A 16,655-nucleotide genomic window follows, 5' to 3' on the forward strand; every position below is an offset into this window, starting at 1 on the left:
AGTTCTTAAAGAAATACAAATGGATAATAAATATTTGAAAATTTTTTGAAATCATTTCCTATTTTCCTACCTGATATCATTTCAAACATAGTTGACATTACATCTCAATCTGGTCAGACTAGATCTCATCAAGAGAATAAATGCTCATGGAAATGTGGGGAAAGAAAACCTTTATTCTATGCTTGAAGAGATAAACACTCTTACTGTTCTTGGAGTTACTAGTAATAAAGACAATTCTGAATAAAGGGTCCTGGAGAGAATATATACCACTCTTGCAGAGGATCTGAGTTTGGTCACAACTGCCTGACTCCACAGGCAATGGCTTATGTGCACACACTTTCTCACAAAGTTATACATGAATAGAAATCTTTTATTCTAAAACTGAAAATAAAACTACCATATGACATAGTTATATTACTCTTCAATATGTATGGTTGAATAGCTGTGCAACTTCCTTTATTGCCACACTATTTACAATAGCTGGAAGTTGCACTAGTCAAATCTTCATAAATAGTCGAATGGGATAAAGAAAATGTAGTACCTATGCAAAATGGAAAAATAATGTTTCATGACGAAAAATAAAACCATGATGAAATGGATGTTAAGTCAAATCAGAAAGACAAATGCCAAATATGTTTTCTTCCATAAGTGGAATATATAATAAAATACATGTATGTATGTATACATGTAGGTGTGCCTGTATAAGTTTGTGAGGGGGGTAATGTGAGTATGATTGAACTAGAAAGCTGATCATGTGAGGGTCTGAAGAGAGCTTAATGGAAGTTGGATACACAGTAATGAAATGTAGATAATATGTAAGGAGAACGTGACACTCACAGGTGAGAGGAATCAACTGGGTGAGGGAAGATGATGACATATGGGAGAGAAATAAAAGGTACAGATAACATAGGATGATATAGATGCATACAAATACAGTTATGAAATCAGCTACATTATATGCTAATCTAAAATGTTTAAAAATAAGTGATTAATGATTTTAGCACAGATAAGCTAATTGAAACTTTTTTGAGATCCCATCTCTCATCATCCAGAGTAGCTGTCATTAGTGAAATAACAACTAGACATCATGTAAGGAACTGAAGCCTCCATTACTCTTACTGCACTATTCACAACACACAAGATAGAAATCAACAGGTTACAGGATAAAGCAAATGTGTTACCCAGGCACTTGACTCATATGTAAACAAAAATCTTAACAGTTGCAGTAAAAATGCTGAGATGGAATGTACATGTAAGAAATGAAGGGAGAAAAAAGGGCCCATGTGAGAAGAAAAGATAAAGGAGCTGGAGAAGGTAGTGAGTAAAAGCATGCCAAGTACAAAACAGTTTAATAATATGTATACAAATGAAAAAATTATGATCAAATTTCTTACTAGTATTGTTACTATTATGTTATTACTATCTTCTATTAGAAAAAGTCCATAGTGGTATCATTGTTTTTTACCACAAAATACTTTGTGACAAGTAAATGGGATTTGCAAAGTATTTTAGGCCTGTGTCATCAAGTATTATATATTGAAAATGGCTATTGAATTCTACATTAAATTAAGAATTAATTCATCAATAGGAACCACACATGCCACAGTTAAGAGGCATACCGTGAGGTTGCCTGCAGAACTGGGCAGTGTGGATATGTGAAACATATTATCAAAGAATTGTCATTTGTAAAGCAGTACTGTAAAAGAATTTTAATTCTAAAATATAAATGGGCTGGGGTGTTTAAATTTATCTCACTTGCCCTTTCATGACAAATTGGGATCATGATAATATGTATAAATGTATGCTATATATTTTCTAGTTGACTTGGAGATTACAAAGTGGTATTTTACTTGTTATCTATAGGTGCTAACAAGGTAAGACTTGAGAAAGAAAAGGAACGCCCAGCCTTTGACAAGAGGCTTAAAGATAAGAAATATGGACCTCACTTGAAGGACATGTTCCGTGCTACAAAGGTAAAGTAAAATACTTTTGTTAACAAGTCAACTAGGTTTAGGTTGACTTGTTTAATTTCCTAAAGAGTTAAGAAAATGACAAATTGTTTATCTTATATTCGGGTGAAAGTTTTGGAGACTCTTAGTTAAATTATGCATTTTCCTTATCATGGAAAGGAAAAGTCTTGTTATTTGGTATCACTGATGATCTGTTAGTGCTAGACACTGATGATGTAAAACTATAATTTTGATTTATTTTTAATTTATTTTAAAATACATTGTGCTTATTCTCACTGAAGAAATAAGTATGACATTTAACATAATTACAAGAATTGTAAGAACTCCATATGTCAACACATCCCCACCCAAAATTACATTATTGAATACAAAATCCTGTATTTCTTCAGACCACCATAGAAACAGAAAACAAGATGCATAGAGAAGTTCTTACAATGCTCTAGTCATTCTCTGAATAGTTTTTCTTCCACTTATAACATTCTATACAGATTTCATCTTTAGAGAATTCTACACTGAGTGACACTTTCAAAGCCTTCAAAATAACACCATTGACTTTTTCTACCTCACATCAGAATTGTATCTCTACCTTCCTGATTTCCAGTTATTTTCTACTTGCTGGAGATATTTGTTGTTTCATTGCTTGTTTTTCTACTCAAATCATCCCATTGATTTCTTAAAATATATTTATTTTAGAATTAGAGCATAATACGGCTTTTCTCTCTTTTCCTTTCTTTCTCTTTCTCTTTTCCATGTATGCCAGCCCCGTTCCCCTCAACTGAAGAGAAAGAACTACAGGCAATTAAGGAACTCGAAGAGCAAGAGAAATAACCTTCCCTAGAGAAGAGACTGCTATTTCTTTTAAAGTATTTGTTAGCTACTTGTTTCCCCATGCCCTCGTTCCTTTCTCTCTATATAACACCTATTGGTATAAAAATTGTAGCTTGATCATCATTTAACATCTACTCTTTGCATATAATGAAACACATATCATATTTATCTTCTGGACCTTGGTTAACTCACTCAGAATTCATTTATTTTTAATTTCCAACCATTTGACTTCTAATTTCATGATGTCATTTTTAACAGCTGAGTAATACTTCATTGTATAAATGTATCACATATTCCTTTTCTATTCTTTTTTGAGGGTTGTCAAGGAATGGGGGTAGACAGTGAAGAAAGATTACTACAAAAGTTGATTATAGTGCTGGGGATTAGACTGGGGGATTTGATGGTTGCTTTTTAGAGAGTCCTTAATAGAGTCCCCTACACCATTAGTTAATTGGACAGTTTGCTTTCTTTGGGTTTTTTCTTCATATATTCTGACCCTCTGTCACATATTTATGAGGGAAGATTTTCTTTTCAATTTAGGACACCATCTATTCATTCTATTAATGCTTTCCTTACCAGGAAAGACGCATTTTGATCTTGTGAGATTCCACTACTCTATTGTTAACATTATTTCTCAAATCACTGAAATCATATTTAAGATCCCTTTACTTATTAAATACTCCATATTTTATCCTCTATTAATGTCAGAGTTTCTGATATAATGGTGGGGTAGGCCTTTGATCCATTCATAACTCATTTTTGTGCAGAGTGAGATAAAGATCAGCATTGATTCTTTAGATGTCCAGTTTTTCCAGCAACATTTATTAAATATATTGTATTTTGGGACTCCTTTGACAGCAATCAAGTGGCTCTAGTTGCATTGAGTTAACATTTGTGTGTGTGTGAAAGAGAGAGAGAGAGAGGGGAGAGAGGGAGAGAAAGAGAGAGAGAGAGAGAGAGAGAGAGAGAGAGAGAGAGAGAGAAGGGGTGGGGGTGGGGCAATTGAATTGACTTAGGATAGATGGGAAGAGAAAGGGTCAAAGCATGGGCCATCATTCATGATACACTTTTTATATTTGTTGAATATTTTGAAAGCTAAATGAACATTCTATCTAAATTTTTCATCTGTTCCTATTTTCAAAGTGCTTCTCTTAATTAAATAATGAAGAATTGTAATACCTCGTTTTTAATTAATCTATTTATTCCGTTTACATCCTGATTGTAGCCCCTGGCCTCCTCTTCTTGCATGCTCTTTCTCTTGCCCTCTTGTTCCTATCTCCCTTTTCTACTCCTCAAATAAGGAAAGACCTGCAATTCACATCAGGACATCAACTCCTATACTTAATGACTCATCTTCCCCTTTAGCCTGGAGAGGTCACATCACCAGGGGGAAGTGATTGAAAAGCAGGCAATAGAGATCATGTCAAGACATCCTTCTCTACCTTTTATGAATGACCCATATGAAGTTGAAAATTGCTCTTTGAAGGTCTGTAAAGAATTGTGTTTGAATATTGATCAAAATTGCATTAAATTTGTAAATTGCTTTTGGTAAAAGGGCCATTTTGTTATGTTAAACCTAACAATCCATGAACATGGAGGGACCTTTTAAACTTCTGAAATCTTCAATTTCTTTCTTCAGAGAGTTGAAGTTCTTGTCATATAGAGCTTTCACCTGCTTGGTTAGAGTTACACCAAGATATTTTATATTCTCTGTAGCTATTGTGGAGGGCATAGTTTCCCTGGTTTCTATCTCAGTGTGTCTGTCATTTGTATAAAGGAGCACTAATAATTTTTTTAAGTTAATTTTCTATCCAGCCACCTTGCTGAAGGTGTTTACCAGCTATAGAAGGTCTCTGTTAGAATTTTTGGGTCACTTATATATACTATTATATCATCTGCAAACAAAAATATTTTGACTTCGTCTTTTCCAATTTGTATCTCTTGGTCACCTTTAGATCTGTCGTTGTTCTAGCTAAGACTTGAAGTCCTACATTGAATAGATATGGAGAGAGGGAATAGCATTGTCTTGTCCATGATATTGGTGGAAGTCCTTTAAGTTTCTTTCCATTTAACTTGATGTTTGCTATCAGCTTCTTATATATTGTCATTATTATATTTCGGTATGGGCTTTGTAACCTTGATCTCTCCAAGACTTTTATCATGAAGGGGTGTTGGATTTTTGAGCATCTAATGAGATCATGACATGACTTAACTTTTACCTTTCACTTTGTTTTTATGGTGAATTACATGGATGAATTTTTCTATGTTGAAACACCCCTGCATCCCAGGGATGAAGGCTACCTCATGGTAGATGATGATTTTGATCTGTTCTTGGATTTGGTTTGCAAGTATTTTATTATTTTTGCATTAATGTTGATAAGGGATATTGGGCTTAGATGTTCTTTCTTGAATCTTTGTGTGGTTTAGGTATCAAAGTGACTGTAGCTTCATAGAATGAATTTGGAAATGTTTCTCAGCTACTACTTTGTGGAATAGTTGGGAAAGTATTGATATAAGTTCTCATTTGAGCATCTGGTAGAATAGTACTGAACCCTCTGACCTTGTGGCTTTTTCTTTCTTTCTTTTTGTTTTCTTTTTCTTTCTTTTTTTTTGTGGGAGAATTTTAATGACTGTATCTGTTTCCTTAGGTAGTAAAGGGATATTTTAGGGATATTTAGATGGTTAACATGATCTTGATTTGACTTTGGTACATGGAATCTCTTAATAAAATTTTCCATTTCATTTTTTTCCATTTTTTTCTCCTTTATTAATTTATTCTTGTTACATCTCAATGGTTATCCCATCCCTTGTATCCTCCCATTCTTCCCTCCCTCCCATTTTCCCCTTATTCCCCTCCCATATGACTGTTCCTGAGGGGGATTACCTCCCCCTGTATATGTTCATAGGATATCAAGTCTCTTCTTGGTAACCTGCTGTCCTTCCTCTGAGTGCCACCAGGTCTCCCCCTCCAGGGGACATGGTCAAAGGTGAGGCACCAGAGTATGTGAGAAAGTAATATCCCACTCTCCACTTTACTGTGGAGAGTGTTCTGTCCATTGTCTAGATCTGGGTAGGGGTTTAAGGTTTACCGCCTGTATTGTCCTTGGCTGGTGCCTTAGTTTGAGCGGGACCCCTGGGCCCAAATCTGCCTATCATAATGTTCTACTTGTAGGCTTCTAGAACCCTCTGGATCCTTCTACTTTGCCTTTCTCCCATGATTCTCTCATCTAGAGTCCCACTAGAATGTCCTCTCCTCTGTCTCAGTTTCCATTTCATTTAGATTTTTCAGTTTTGGAGTATAAGCTTTTGAAATAAAATCTAATGATTTTTTGGATTTCCCCAGTGTCTGTTGTTATTTCTCCCTTTTCATTTATGATTTCGTTAACTTGGATACTATCTTTCTGTATTTTATTTAGATTGGCTAGGAGTTTTGTCTATCTTGTTGATTTTCTCAAAGAACCAGCTGTTGTTTCTATTATCTTCTTTGTTGTAAGTTATTGATTTCAACCTTGAGTTTGATTATTGCCTTCCTTCTTCTACTCTTTGGTGTGTTTACTTCTTTTTGTTCTATAGTTTGTAGATGTGCTGTTAAGTGGCTAGAACATGATCTCTCCAATTTCTATGTGAAATCACTTAGTGCTATGAACTTTCCTCTATGCACTGCTTTCATCATGTCCCATGAGTTTGGGTATGTTGTACCCTCATTTTCATTGACGTATAAAAGTCTTTAAATTTTTTCTTTATTTCTTCCCAGACCCAAACTTCTTTAGGTAAATTGAATAGTTAATGGTTGTCCTTCAAATATATATTTCTAACATAGGAGACGTAAAGTACTTTAAATAAGTTTTAAGTATTGTACCATACCAAATAACAGCTGATAGGTTAAATAATATAAAGGAAAGAATTATTCTTCAATGAATAAATCTGTCAACAGTACAGTAGATAAGTAATGCCTACCTAAATCCAAGAAGTTACTACTCAGAATAAATAGAGAATTCTTAGGAAATCTACCCACGCCATAAGGAACTCTACTAGAATAACACACACACACACACACACACACACACACACACACACACTGAACACTTAAGTTATATGAAAACCACACAGGATTGTGTGTATTTGCATGTATGTAAAAGTTCATGTATGTTCATGTTCACAGGCAAATATATACACACACATGGGGAGGCCTGATGATTTCAGGTGTCAACCCTCAGGGACTGTCTACCTTTATTGTCTTTTTGAGACATGCCAGCTTGGAACTTGCTGTGTAGGTTAAACTAGCTTGCCAATAGAGCTCAGTGACCATCTCCGACCTCATCTCCCAGCACTGATATTACAAGAGTATGCCACGGTGTCTGGAATGATTTATATGAGTTCTGGGGACTCAGTTCAGGTCCTTGAGCAAAGCAAGCATTTCAGAAACTGAGGAATCTCTCCATTGCCCAAACAGCACATTTACATTTGAAACCATAGAAAGACAAAAGAAATCCTATCTTGTGTGTGTCTCTATGACAAAATATAGCCTACATATGTTATCAAAAGTTATCAACTGTTTCTAATTATGTAATCTATGCCAGTCTATGTTACTGTTGCATAAAAAATCTTAGTAGTATAGCAAAAAATTGTTTTATTTATCAGTGCAAAACTTAGATGAGGCTTCTCTTCCTGAGTTGTATATGGGGTTGATTAAAGCACTCATAGTCTGAAAGCTGGAATAATTTTTGAGTCTTCTTTGCTGTAACCTTAGATTTATTATTAATGGATAAGTTTTAGAGTACACAATTGAGCCATCCTGAAAGTTGTACCATATACAATGGCGTACTGATAAAACTGTACACTTCTGCAAGTGTCTGCCAATCCTGAAATATTGTTCTGATGAAGCATATAGTATGAGCTTCTTCATTAGGAAATTGGACTCTCTGATATTGAGGCATTGTTATAAAAAGATACAATCTGAGGAAAATTGTGTAACAAAAAATGAAATAAGTTATTTACAAACCCCATATACACAAACCCCTCCCAAGGATACACAATTCTAAGGGAACTCTGAAACAGGAAATCAAGAGCACACGAATATGGATATTTGTTGCAAGCATGTTTGTGACACTGGAAAATTGAAAGGACATAAATATTTATAACTTTAGGAAAAATAAATACAGTAAAATCACATGATAGAAAATTACATAGCCTTGACCAGCTGAGGTAGGTAATTGCAAAATATAAGTGCATATTTTACTGCACTTAGAAATACCATCAATAAGCTCACGGATGCATAGATAAAAGCTATATTTGCTATAGATAGAATCTAAATTACAAATTTATTATGGAAAATTCTTAGGACACCAGATAATTTTGTTTCATAATTACATAATTCATTTTATACTATAAGAAGAAAATTCTGCATGTGAGGAGATTAAATTGTTGGGATATGCTCTGTTCTGTTTCAGTGGATGTTGAGGAACCCATTGCTGATGAGCCAGGCATTCTGCAAAGTTACAGAGATTGTAGGTTTTAAGGAATGTTCCTTCTTTCTGCCCATATATTTACAAAATCAGTTTATGTTAACACCGTCAGCTGCCTCTTCAATTTCAGGTAGATATTTCTTCTTACTGTGCTGATTTCAAATTTTTTCAATGTCCATATTTAAGTTACATACATACACACAAACGTGTGTGTGTGTGTGTGTGTGTGTGTGTGTGTGTGTAATATGTCATATAACCAAAGGACAGAGGATGCAGTGTACTTGAATGCCACTTGCTAGAACTATAAAAACAAGAACACTCCAATACTACATCAATAGTTCTAACACACAAAATTTCACAGTGGTAGTTCTATAGCTATCTTTTTGCTTCTCCATCTATATAACTGTGCATTTTCTTTCGCCTCCACTTTATCAGACAACTCCTTTTAAAGCCACAAGGATACCATGTCTTTAACTGCTGCTTCTATACCTTTCTGCTTGTTAGTCTGTTCTCATCTTTTTCTAAAATACTCTCATTTCCTAATGATTCTTCTGTTTCTTTTCCAAGAAGCTGTATTTTTCAGATTTAAATTGATTTGAACATAATAAATTGTGATTATTCTGTGGTGTGCTTTTTTTCCTAATTGCCAAAGACATTTACATTTGTAAATGTTGCTCTGTGTTTTGACACTAAATAGCAATTGCTATTTTATACATTTTCAATCTTAAAATTGTATTGAGATTTTAGCTTTCTAAGAGAAATTGTAAGTGGAAGAACTAAAGGGCTCCAGAATTAATTAAAAAGTGATTAACATAATAGTTCATTTAAGGGTTTAAAGAGTCAAGAAGGCATGTTAAAGCACTTAATGTAACCAGTTGAAGAAGAGTAAAAAGAGTATTTAATCTTGAAATAAATACCAGGCCAATATGATGAGTATAAAATATGTGAGAAAAACAAAACAAAATTTCCCAAAACATATGTTAACAAGTGCAGAAGCCTTGATCATCATCACATTATTGAGTAGATTTTTCTCTTCCAACATTAGGTTTCTCCATATGTTTATATGTTCATTGTTTCATGTACCCTTATGCATCAGCCCAAATATAATAGATGCATTAACAATTGCATACTCTACCTTGGCTTCTGCAGCTGAAATTTGTGACTAAGACTCGTGTAATATATCCCCAAATTAGACTATCAGTCTGCAGAGTTTTCAGGCTTCTATGCCAAAGATTTGATTTTGTCAATTGTCCAATAGTAATTTAGTATTTTATTTTTGTCTTTGGCTGTAGTTTTCTGAAGAAGTGCTCAAGTAGAGACTTTCTCTGTTCCTCATAATATTAGGTTTGGAATACCACAAATCACGAAGATCTAAAGGTCAAGAAAGTCATCTGTCTTCATAGGACCTCAAATAGACTCTTAAGCAAAAACTAGTGATACCTTAAGGTAGCCTTTTACTTTTCCACACAAAGCAGCTAACATCTGCCAACAGCTCCATGGCTAGGGCTTGGATTTCTTGCGTAACTCATATTTTCTGGCTAGAATATGTCTCACTTGGGCTTACAGAGATTTTTTTTTTATATTACTGCAACTACTGTGCATTCATATGTGCCTCTGCCTTGGTCTATTCATAAGACACTGTTTCTTGTGGTTACACAGTGTCTTTGCATTCTTACACTCTTTCTGTCTTCCCTTCCACACTGATCCCTGAGCTTTGGGAAGAGGGCTGCAGTGTAGATGTTCTATTCAGAGCTGACTGTTCTTTAGTTTCTTTCTCTGGATCTTGGCCATTGTGGGCCTCTGTTAGTCACCAGCTACTGTAGATAGAAAACTCTTCAATGACTACTGTGAGATACATTACTCTATGGTATAATAATAAATCATTAGTTCTGGACTTAGTGTATCCATCTAGCTGAACAATAGTATTAGGCTCTTCCTGCATACCACTGCATTTTCTTCCTTGAAGACAATGGACTAATTCTCTGAAGCTGTAAGCCAGCCTCAAAGAGGCTGTTTTCTTTTAAAAGAGTTGTGGTCATGGTGTCTCCTCACAGCACTAGAAACCAAAAGTAATACACACTCCCACTGTTAATCTATTGTATGTTGCTCCTTTTTATATTTTTCTTATTGATATTTTCACCTGAGTATACATGGACAACTCTATAGGACATTGAATTTTTCTGCCAGTGTGATTTGAAATAAGTAGTTTCTTGCATAATGGTCTTTATTTATTTTCAAATGTACTCTCTAATGCAATCAATGTCTTTATTAGTATTTTTCTGATTACAGTTTACCAACAGAGACCCATGTAAGCTTCTGAGTAAATCAGCACTTCTGCAAGTCTTGAAAGAGGGAACAAACTCTGGTACTGCAAACAGATGTGTAGGCATCATAAGTTGTGGCATGCATACTCAATGGGGACTCCAACTGGAGTGATGGCATTGTTAGGAATCATGGACTTCTAAAGACATTGTTGATAGTAACTCTGCTATTTGAAAATGATTCTTATGTTGGCTGTTGCATTTGTGTTGAAATGTCTATGGCATGACTGAACATATAATTATTGTAAAGATTAGCAATAGATATTGTAGCTTTTACTGTGTGACACTTCATCACCTTTGTTATCAGTCAAATACAGTCTGTTCTGCTGCTTTTTTGGCAATTGTAGAATATTAATGTAGATGTGGCCTCCAGCACTGTTGTATTTTCCTCTCTATTGCTACGGTATGGATAATTTCCCTGAACCTAACTGGAGACACACTTCCCCAGCTGTACTGGTGAATAGGTGTGATTGTAGGCCTGCCTCATTTCATTAAGCAGAAGTCGCCACTAGGTTCCAGCAAAACTGTGTTGTGACTGAACCTAATTATATATTATAGTGCCCATTATACACCAGGCCCTAATGCTGATCCCAGTTCCTGTGAGATGGAGTCGAGAGAGGAAAAGAAGAAAAGTAATATTTAAAAAAATAAAAATAGATAAATAAAAAGGAAATTGACTGACTCGAGCTGTCACTCAATGTAGGAACACTTGCCTAGGATAAGTAATAAATCTCCAGCATTGAAAAAATAAAAAATAAAATTAACAAGATAAAAATGAGAAAAAGATACACCAAAATGGCAGCGAGCAGCATAGACCATGTTTAGAAGCTCCAGTAAATGATTCAGGGAAATTCTTAACCAGAAACACCAAGATCCCTACCCCACTACATTGGGAGCACTCCACAGTTTGAAAGGATCAAAATATAGAAAACTTGCATACCCCTGAACATGAGAGGAGCTTGGATGTTCTTGGACGATAGTGTCAGCTGAGGTTACGGGTTGTGAACTCTAGGAATTCCTGGTCGGAATTGCTGTGGGAGATGGGACTCAGCAAAAGACTTGGGCCCGGTGAACCAAGCTCAGTTGGATTCAGCACGTGGTTCAGCTGAATTTGGCAAGAGTTTTGGGCCCTGATATTCTAGCTGAGCTCAGTGCTGATTTGGACACAGAGTCACTGGCTGAACTGGGTGGGCAGTTTGGGTCCAGAGACTCTAGCTGAACTTTGCACATGGTCCAGGTCATGAGACTCTGGCTGGGATCGGTGCACAATTTGGGCCAAGAGTGCCTGCCTGAACTTGGAGGGCAGTTTGGGCACAGAGACTCGAGCTAAACTTGGTGTGTGGTCCAGGCTCTGAGACTCTAACTGAACATGGTGACCTCAGTGTGTGGTTTGGGCCCCTGACCCCGGGTGGACTCAGCACTAACTGGACTAGTGCGTGGATTAGGTCCCAAGACCCATTTGGGTCCAGAGATGCCAACTGGACTCAATGCTCAGGATGGACCCATAGACGGTAACTAGGTTCAGTGTGTACGTGGTTTGGGCCCCATGACACTAACCTGGACTCTGCAGCCAGTCTGGGTCCCAAAATGCTGCCGGAAACCACAGACCGGAGGAGCACCAGGGCTCCGAGATTAAGGAAATCTCAGGGAGACAGCGAGTAGAGTGGCCATAGGACCCCATCCACCCGACCTGCTTCAGTCTCTGGTGAGCTCCGGTGCCACAAGGGGACCCAGAAGGCTGTGGACACTTTGGCCTGACCTATTACACATTCTGAGACCAAGGACAATTACAGGACTCACAGTGCAGGGGAGCTGGAGATCACTGGCTGTGAGAGACCCAAACTACAGGGCTGGCCTCCTGCCATCCAGACCAGTGAAGCATTAGAGCTTCTGGCCTATGGAAATCATGAGAAAATGGGTGGATCTATCCTCAGACTCCCTCCACCCAACACTACCTTCCAAACTAAACAGATAATTCTCAACAGAGAACATAAAGAAATGTTCAACATCTTTAATCATCAGGGAAATGCAAATCAAAACAATTCTGAGATTCCATCTTACACCCATCAGAATGGCTAAGATCAAAAACTAAAGTGACACCACATGCTGGCAAAGATGTGGAGAGAGAGAAAAACTCCTTCATTGCTGGTGGGAATGCAAACCAGTACAACCACTTTGGAAATCTATCTTGCTCTATCTCAGAAAACTGAGAATAAGGCTTCATCAAGACCCAGCTATTCTACTCCTTGGAATATACCCAGAAGATCCTCCAGCACACAACAAGAACATTTGTTCAACCATGTTCATAGCAGCCTTATTCATAATAGCCAGAACATGGAAACAGCCTAAGTGTGCCTCAGTAGAAGAATGGATAAAGAAACTGTGATACATTTACATGATGAAATATTAAAAACAAGGAATTTTCAAAATTTGTGGACAAATGAATTGAACTAGAAATGGTCACAATGAGTGAGTTAACCCAGAAGCAGAAAGACTCAAATGGTATATACTCACTTATATCTGGGCACTAGCCCAAGGGGCATGTCCCATGAGAGTATTCACTTACCAGGAAAGTGGGACAGAGGGGAAGACTTCCTACTGGGACTCTCGGTGGGAGAAGCATGGGAGAATGGGGAAATAGAAGGATCCAGAGAGTCCTAGAAACCTACAAGTAGAACATTACGACAGGCAGATCTGGGCCCAGAGGTCGTGCTCAACTAGGGCACCAGCCAAGGACAATACATGCAGTGAACTTCAAAATCTTACCAAGATCTAGCCAATAGACAGGACATTCTCCACAGTTGAGGCGAAAGTGGGGTCTGACTTTCACACAAACTCTGGTTGCCCCATATCTGAACACATCCTCCCTCCCTGGTGGCACTCTGAGGGAGAATAGCAGGCTACCAAGAAGAGACTTGATACCCTATGAGCATATACAGGGGGAGGAGGTCCCCCTCAGTAACAGTCATAGGGGAGTAAGGGGAAATGGGAAGGAGGAATGGGAGGATACATGGGATGGGATAACAATTGAGATGTAATATGATTAAATTAATAAAATATATTTAAAACTAAAAATAAGAAATAATAAAAAGAAAAATAGATGAAAGGAAAAGGAGAAAAACTCAATTGAATCCAAGATAAAAAAATATATACAATATTAAAATGTAAGTAGATAGAGGAAAAAATAAGTTAAAACATTTCCCTTATTGGATCTCTGGATTTTCTAGAGTTTAATTCACAATGGTTAGGGTGAGGATAGTAGAATATATTTCAAAATTCTTTAAATTCTTCTCAGTTGTCAACAAACTAGTGGACCATGCCATGTCCAACATCTAGAAACAATGTGGATGTTTGTAAGGCGCGGCCACACCCAATAATGGCAGCGACCGTTACCACTTGGTGGCAACTGTTACAGTTGCTACAGCTCCCACACATGCACAGACATAAGCCCTCTCAATGCACCCCTCCCGACAGGGGTATGCAAATGAAGTACTCCAACACAGCCTCTCATCTGCGGGCATGCTAATGCGGGCATGCTAATGGTACATGCTAATGAGACATGCTAATGAGGCATCCGAATGTAACCAATGAGACATTGACATGCCACATCCAGACAGTATTTAAGCGGTGTGCTCGCAGGCATTCGGGGTCTTTCGCTTCACCTTCAAAGGATGCTCCCAATAAAGCATGATTGAGAAGGATCCTGGTGTCTGCATCGTTCCTGCCGGCCGGAGGACGCGACAGATGTTATCTGTGCTAGGATGTGTACTATTGGGTTTTTTTATTATTATCACAATGCTATGCACCTGGGTATTGAAATAGTGCAGTGAACCTGTCTTACTCCATGAGCATAAGAGGATTGTAAGCTACTTTAGCTATCTTCAGTTAGGATGTTTTATTCTATACAATAGACATATAAACAGTAATGGAGATGCAGCAACCTCTTCATGCTGAACACTAAAGTTGGGCACACTGGGGACCATGCTGAATAAATTTACATTAGCTCTGAAGGGTTTTAGCTTTTGCTACCTGGGCACAAGAAACATCTAAGACATGGCACATGCCTGGAATATCTCTCACAGTATGTGTGAGCATACACCTGTCCATATGGTGTGTCAGAGACATGCACCAAGGCATCACTGTCTCACTGCCTGAGGATGCTGTTCATTTAGCTGATGCACTAAGGAGTCCATGAGACATCTGAGACTCTGCTGCGCAGTCTGAGACTATGCCAGGATATCCATTGTCAGAGTGCCTGAGTCCCTGACAACAGAACCTTCCTCTATGCAGCTCTATAACTGAGTTTACACTGAGCTTCCTCCTAATTTCTTTTCTGATGCTTGCTTGCGTTTGAACTCCAGGCCAGGTACTCATTTAGGCTTCTTGTCTGATGAATGCAACCTTCAGTGCCATGTCTTGGCTTCCACTGTTACTTTACTGCCTAGGAAGTCCACTTCCCTATTGAAGTTTGTATTCTAGGAGAGTACCGAGTATTTTCTCACCTTTCCTTCTTACTCATCCTAGTCCATAGAATGTGCCAGGTTCTATTTTCTGTGTAGACAACTTCCAGTTTCACCCACTCTTCCCTCCATGACAGGTTCCAAGTCTAGTTTTTGTTTCCACTCCATGGAAGAGAAAACTATTGTTGAGTGTTCCTATAACACCACCTTGGACCTGAACTTTAATTTTTATCAATTATGCATTTCATTATCCAGCTTTGTTTGTTCTTCTTTTTCAAACATCACCTTTGTTGCTTCTTTTCTTTCACTTTTTCTATTTCTATGGAACATTCATTTGTATGTATTTCTTATGGCATGATTAATCTTGTGTTATGGTTGGCATTTTGTTGTCTATCCATTTCATTTACACATGGGGGTCTATATTTGGAGCTGACTGAATTGTACTACTGTATAATTTAACTGTGTTATATTGTTCTCTATTTTGGTACTAATCATCTTTTACTTTTTTCCAGCTCATATGATACTTGCTATTTTCTCTTTCTATATATTTATACTTATGTATAAAAAAGCAATACATTATAATGTGTACTCTAGAGTCTCCCATTGTTGCAAAATTGTTCATATTGTCCATATATAAAGGATCACAGTGAGTTGGTTCATCCAATCTTGTTCATAGAATGTTTTGATAAGCTCTTCTATTCCAATTAAATTTGTTGAAATAGCCCATACATTCAAATGCCTAACTAATAATATCTCCCAATAGAAAAATTCATAATTTCTATGTGGCATGGACTATATAAGCTACTGTGTATGTAGGAGAAAACATCACAATCACTACCAGAATCCAGTGTCTCCACCCCATTGCGCAAGATTGTATATATCATAAAGTCCAGATTTATTCAAATACCACATCTTCCTGGATTTCCCAGTTGTTTGCTTGCTTAAAGATCTGTACTTGAGCAGAAGGAATGACATCTCTGTGTAATTTTTCTGTACTTTCAACTGATTATATTTAACAGTGTTTTATTTTCTTTTTTTTAGGATTTCTTATCTTTACTGGACTTGTTACTTCTCATTTAGTGGGAGGTGTGATTATTGACAAACTGAACATGTCATGGAAGAACAAAGTGAAATTTACAATACTAGCAAATGTTATATCAAGTGTGCTTTTTCTGTTAATCTTTTTCATAACATGTGAACCAGTAAAATCTGCCGGAATCAATAGTGCTTATGACGGGTAAATATGTTCATACATTTTTAATCATAAATGAAGAGATATTTTCCAGACCAATAATCCAGTAACTGTATATATTTATTTAACCTTTGTAATTATTAAACATGCAAATGAAGTTTCAAGTATGATTGTACCTTTCACATTAAAGGTACATATCTCATAGAGATATATTTATTTATCATGTGTTCATAAGTGATTTATAATTAAAACTAGAACTTTGTGTTAGGGTCTGTGGCAAGTATGAGTTGTACCAAAATACGTATAATGTGATTTCAACTTCTGTTCTTGAAATGATCTTTCTGAACTCTTTTTTAAGTGAATTATTTTTACTAGCAATAAAATAATGCATTTTGTTATGTTACAGTATATACATCTTT

At 36.8% G+C, this 16,655-nt stretch overlaps 1 protein-coding gene across 1 annotated transcript in view; it reads left to right on the plus strand.

Moving 5' to 3' along the window:
- Window positions 1–16,655, plus strand: part of LOC311595773 (solute carrier organic anion transporter family member 6C1-like) — a gene marked incomplete at its 5' end in the record, with an annotated part of 102,713 nt that overhangs the window by 34,502 nt on the left and 51,556 nt on the right. The window contains 3 exons of the mRNA XM_084778743.1: window positions 1,864–1,973; window positions 8,249–8,393; window positions 16,086–16,281. Of these exons, the coding sequence (XP_084634869.1) occupies window positions 1,864–1,973; window positions 8,249–8,393; window positions 16,086–16,281 (451 nt within the window). The remainder of the gene's footprint in view (window positions 1–1,863; window positions 1,974–8,248; window positions 8,394–16,085; window positions 16,282–16,655) is intronic.

This window comes from Acomys minous, assembly GCF_964271855.1.
Source record: "Acomys minous genome assembly, chromosome: 4".
Classification (NCBI taxonomy): Eukaryota; Metazoa; Chordata; class Mammalia; order Rodentia; family Muridae; genus Acomys; species Acomys minous.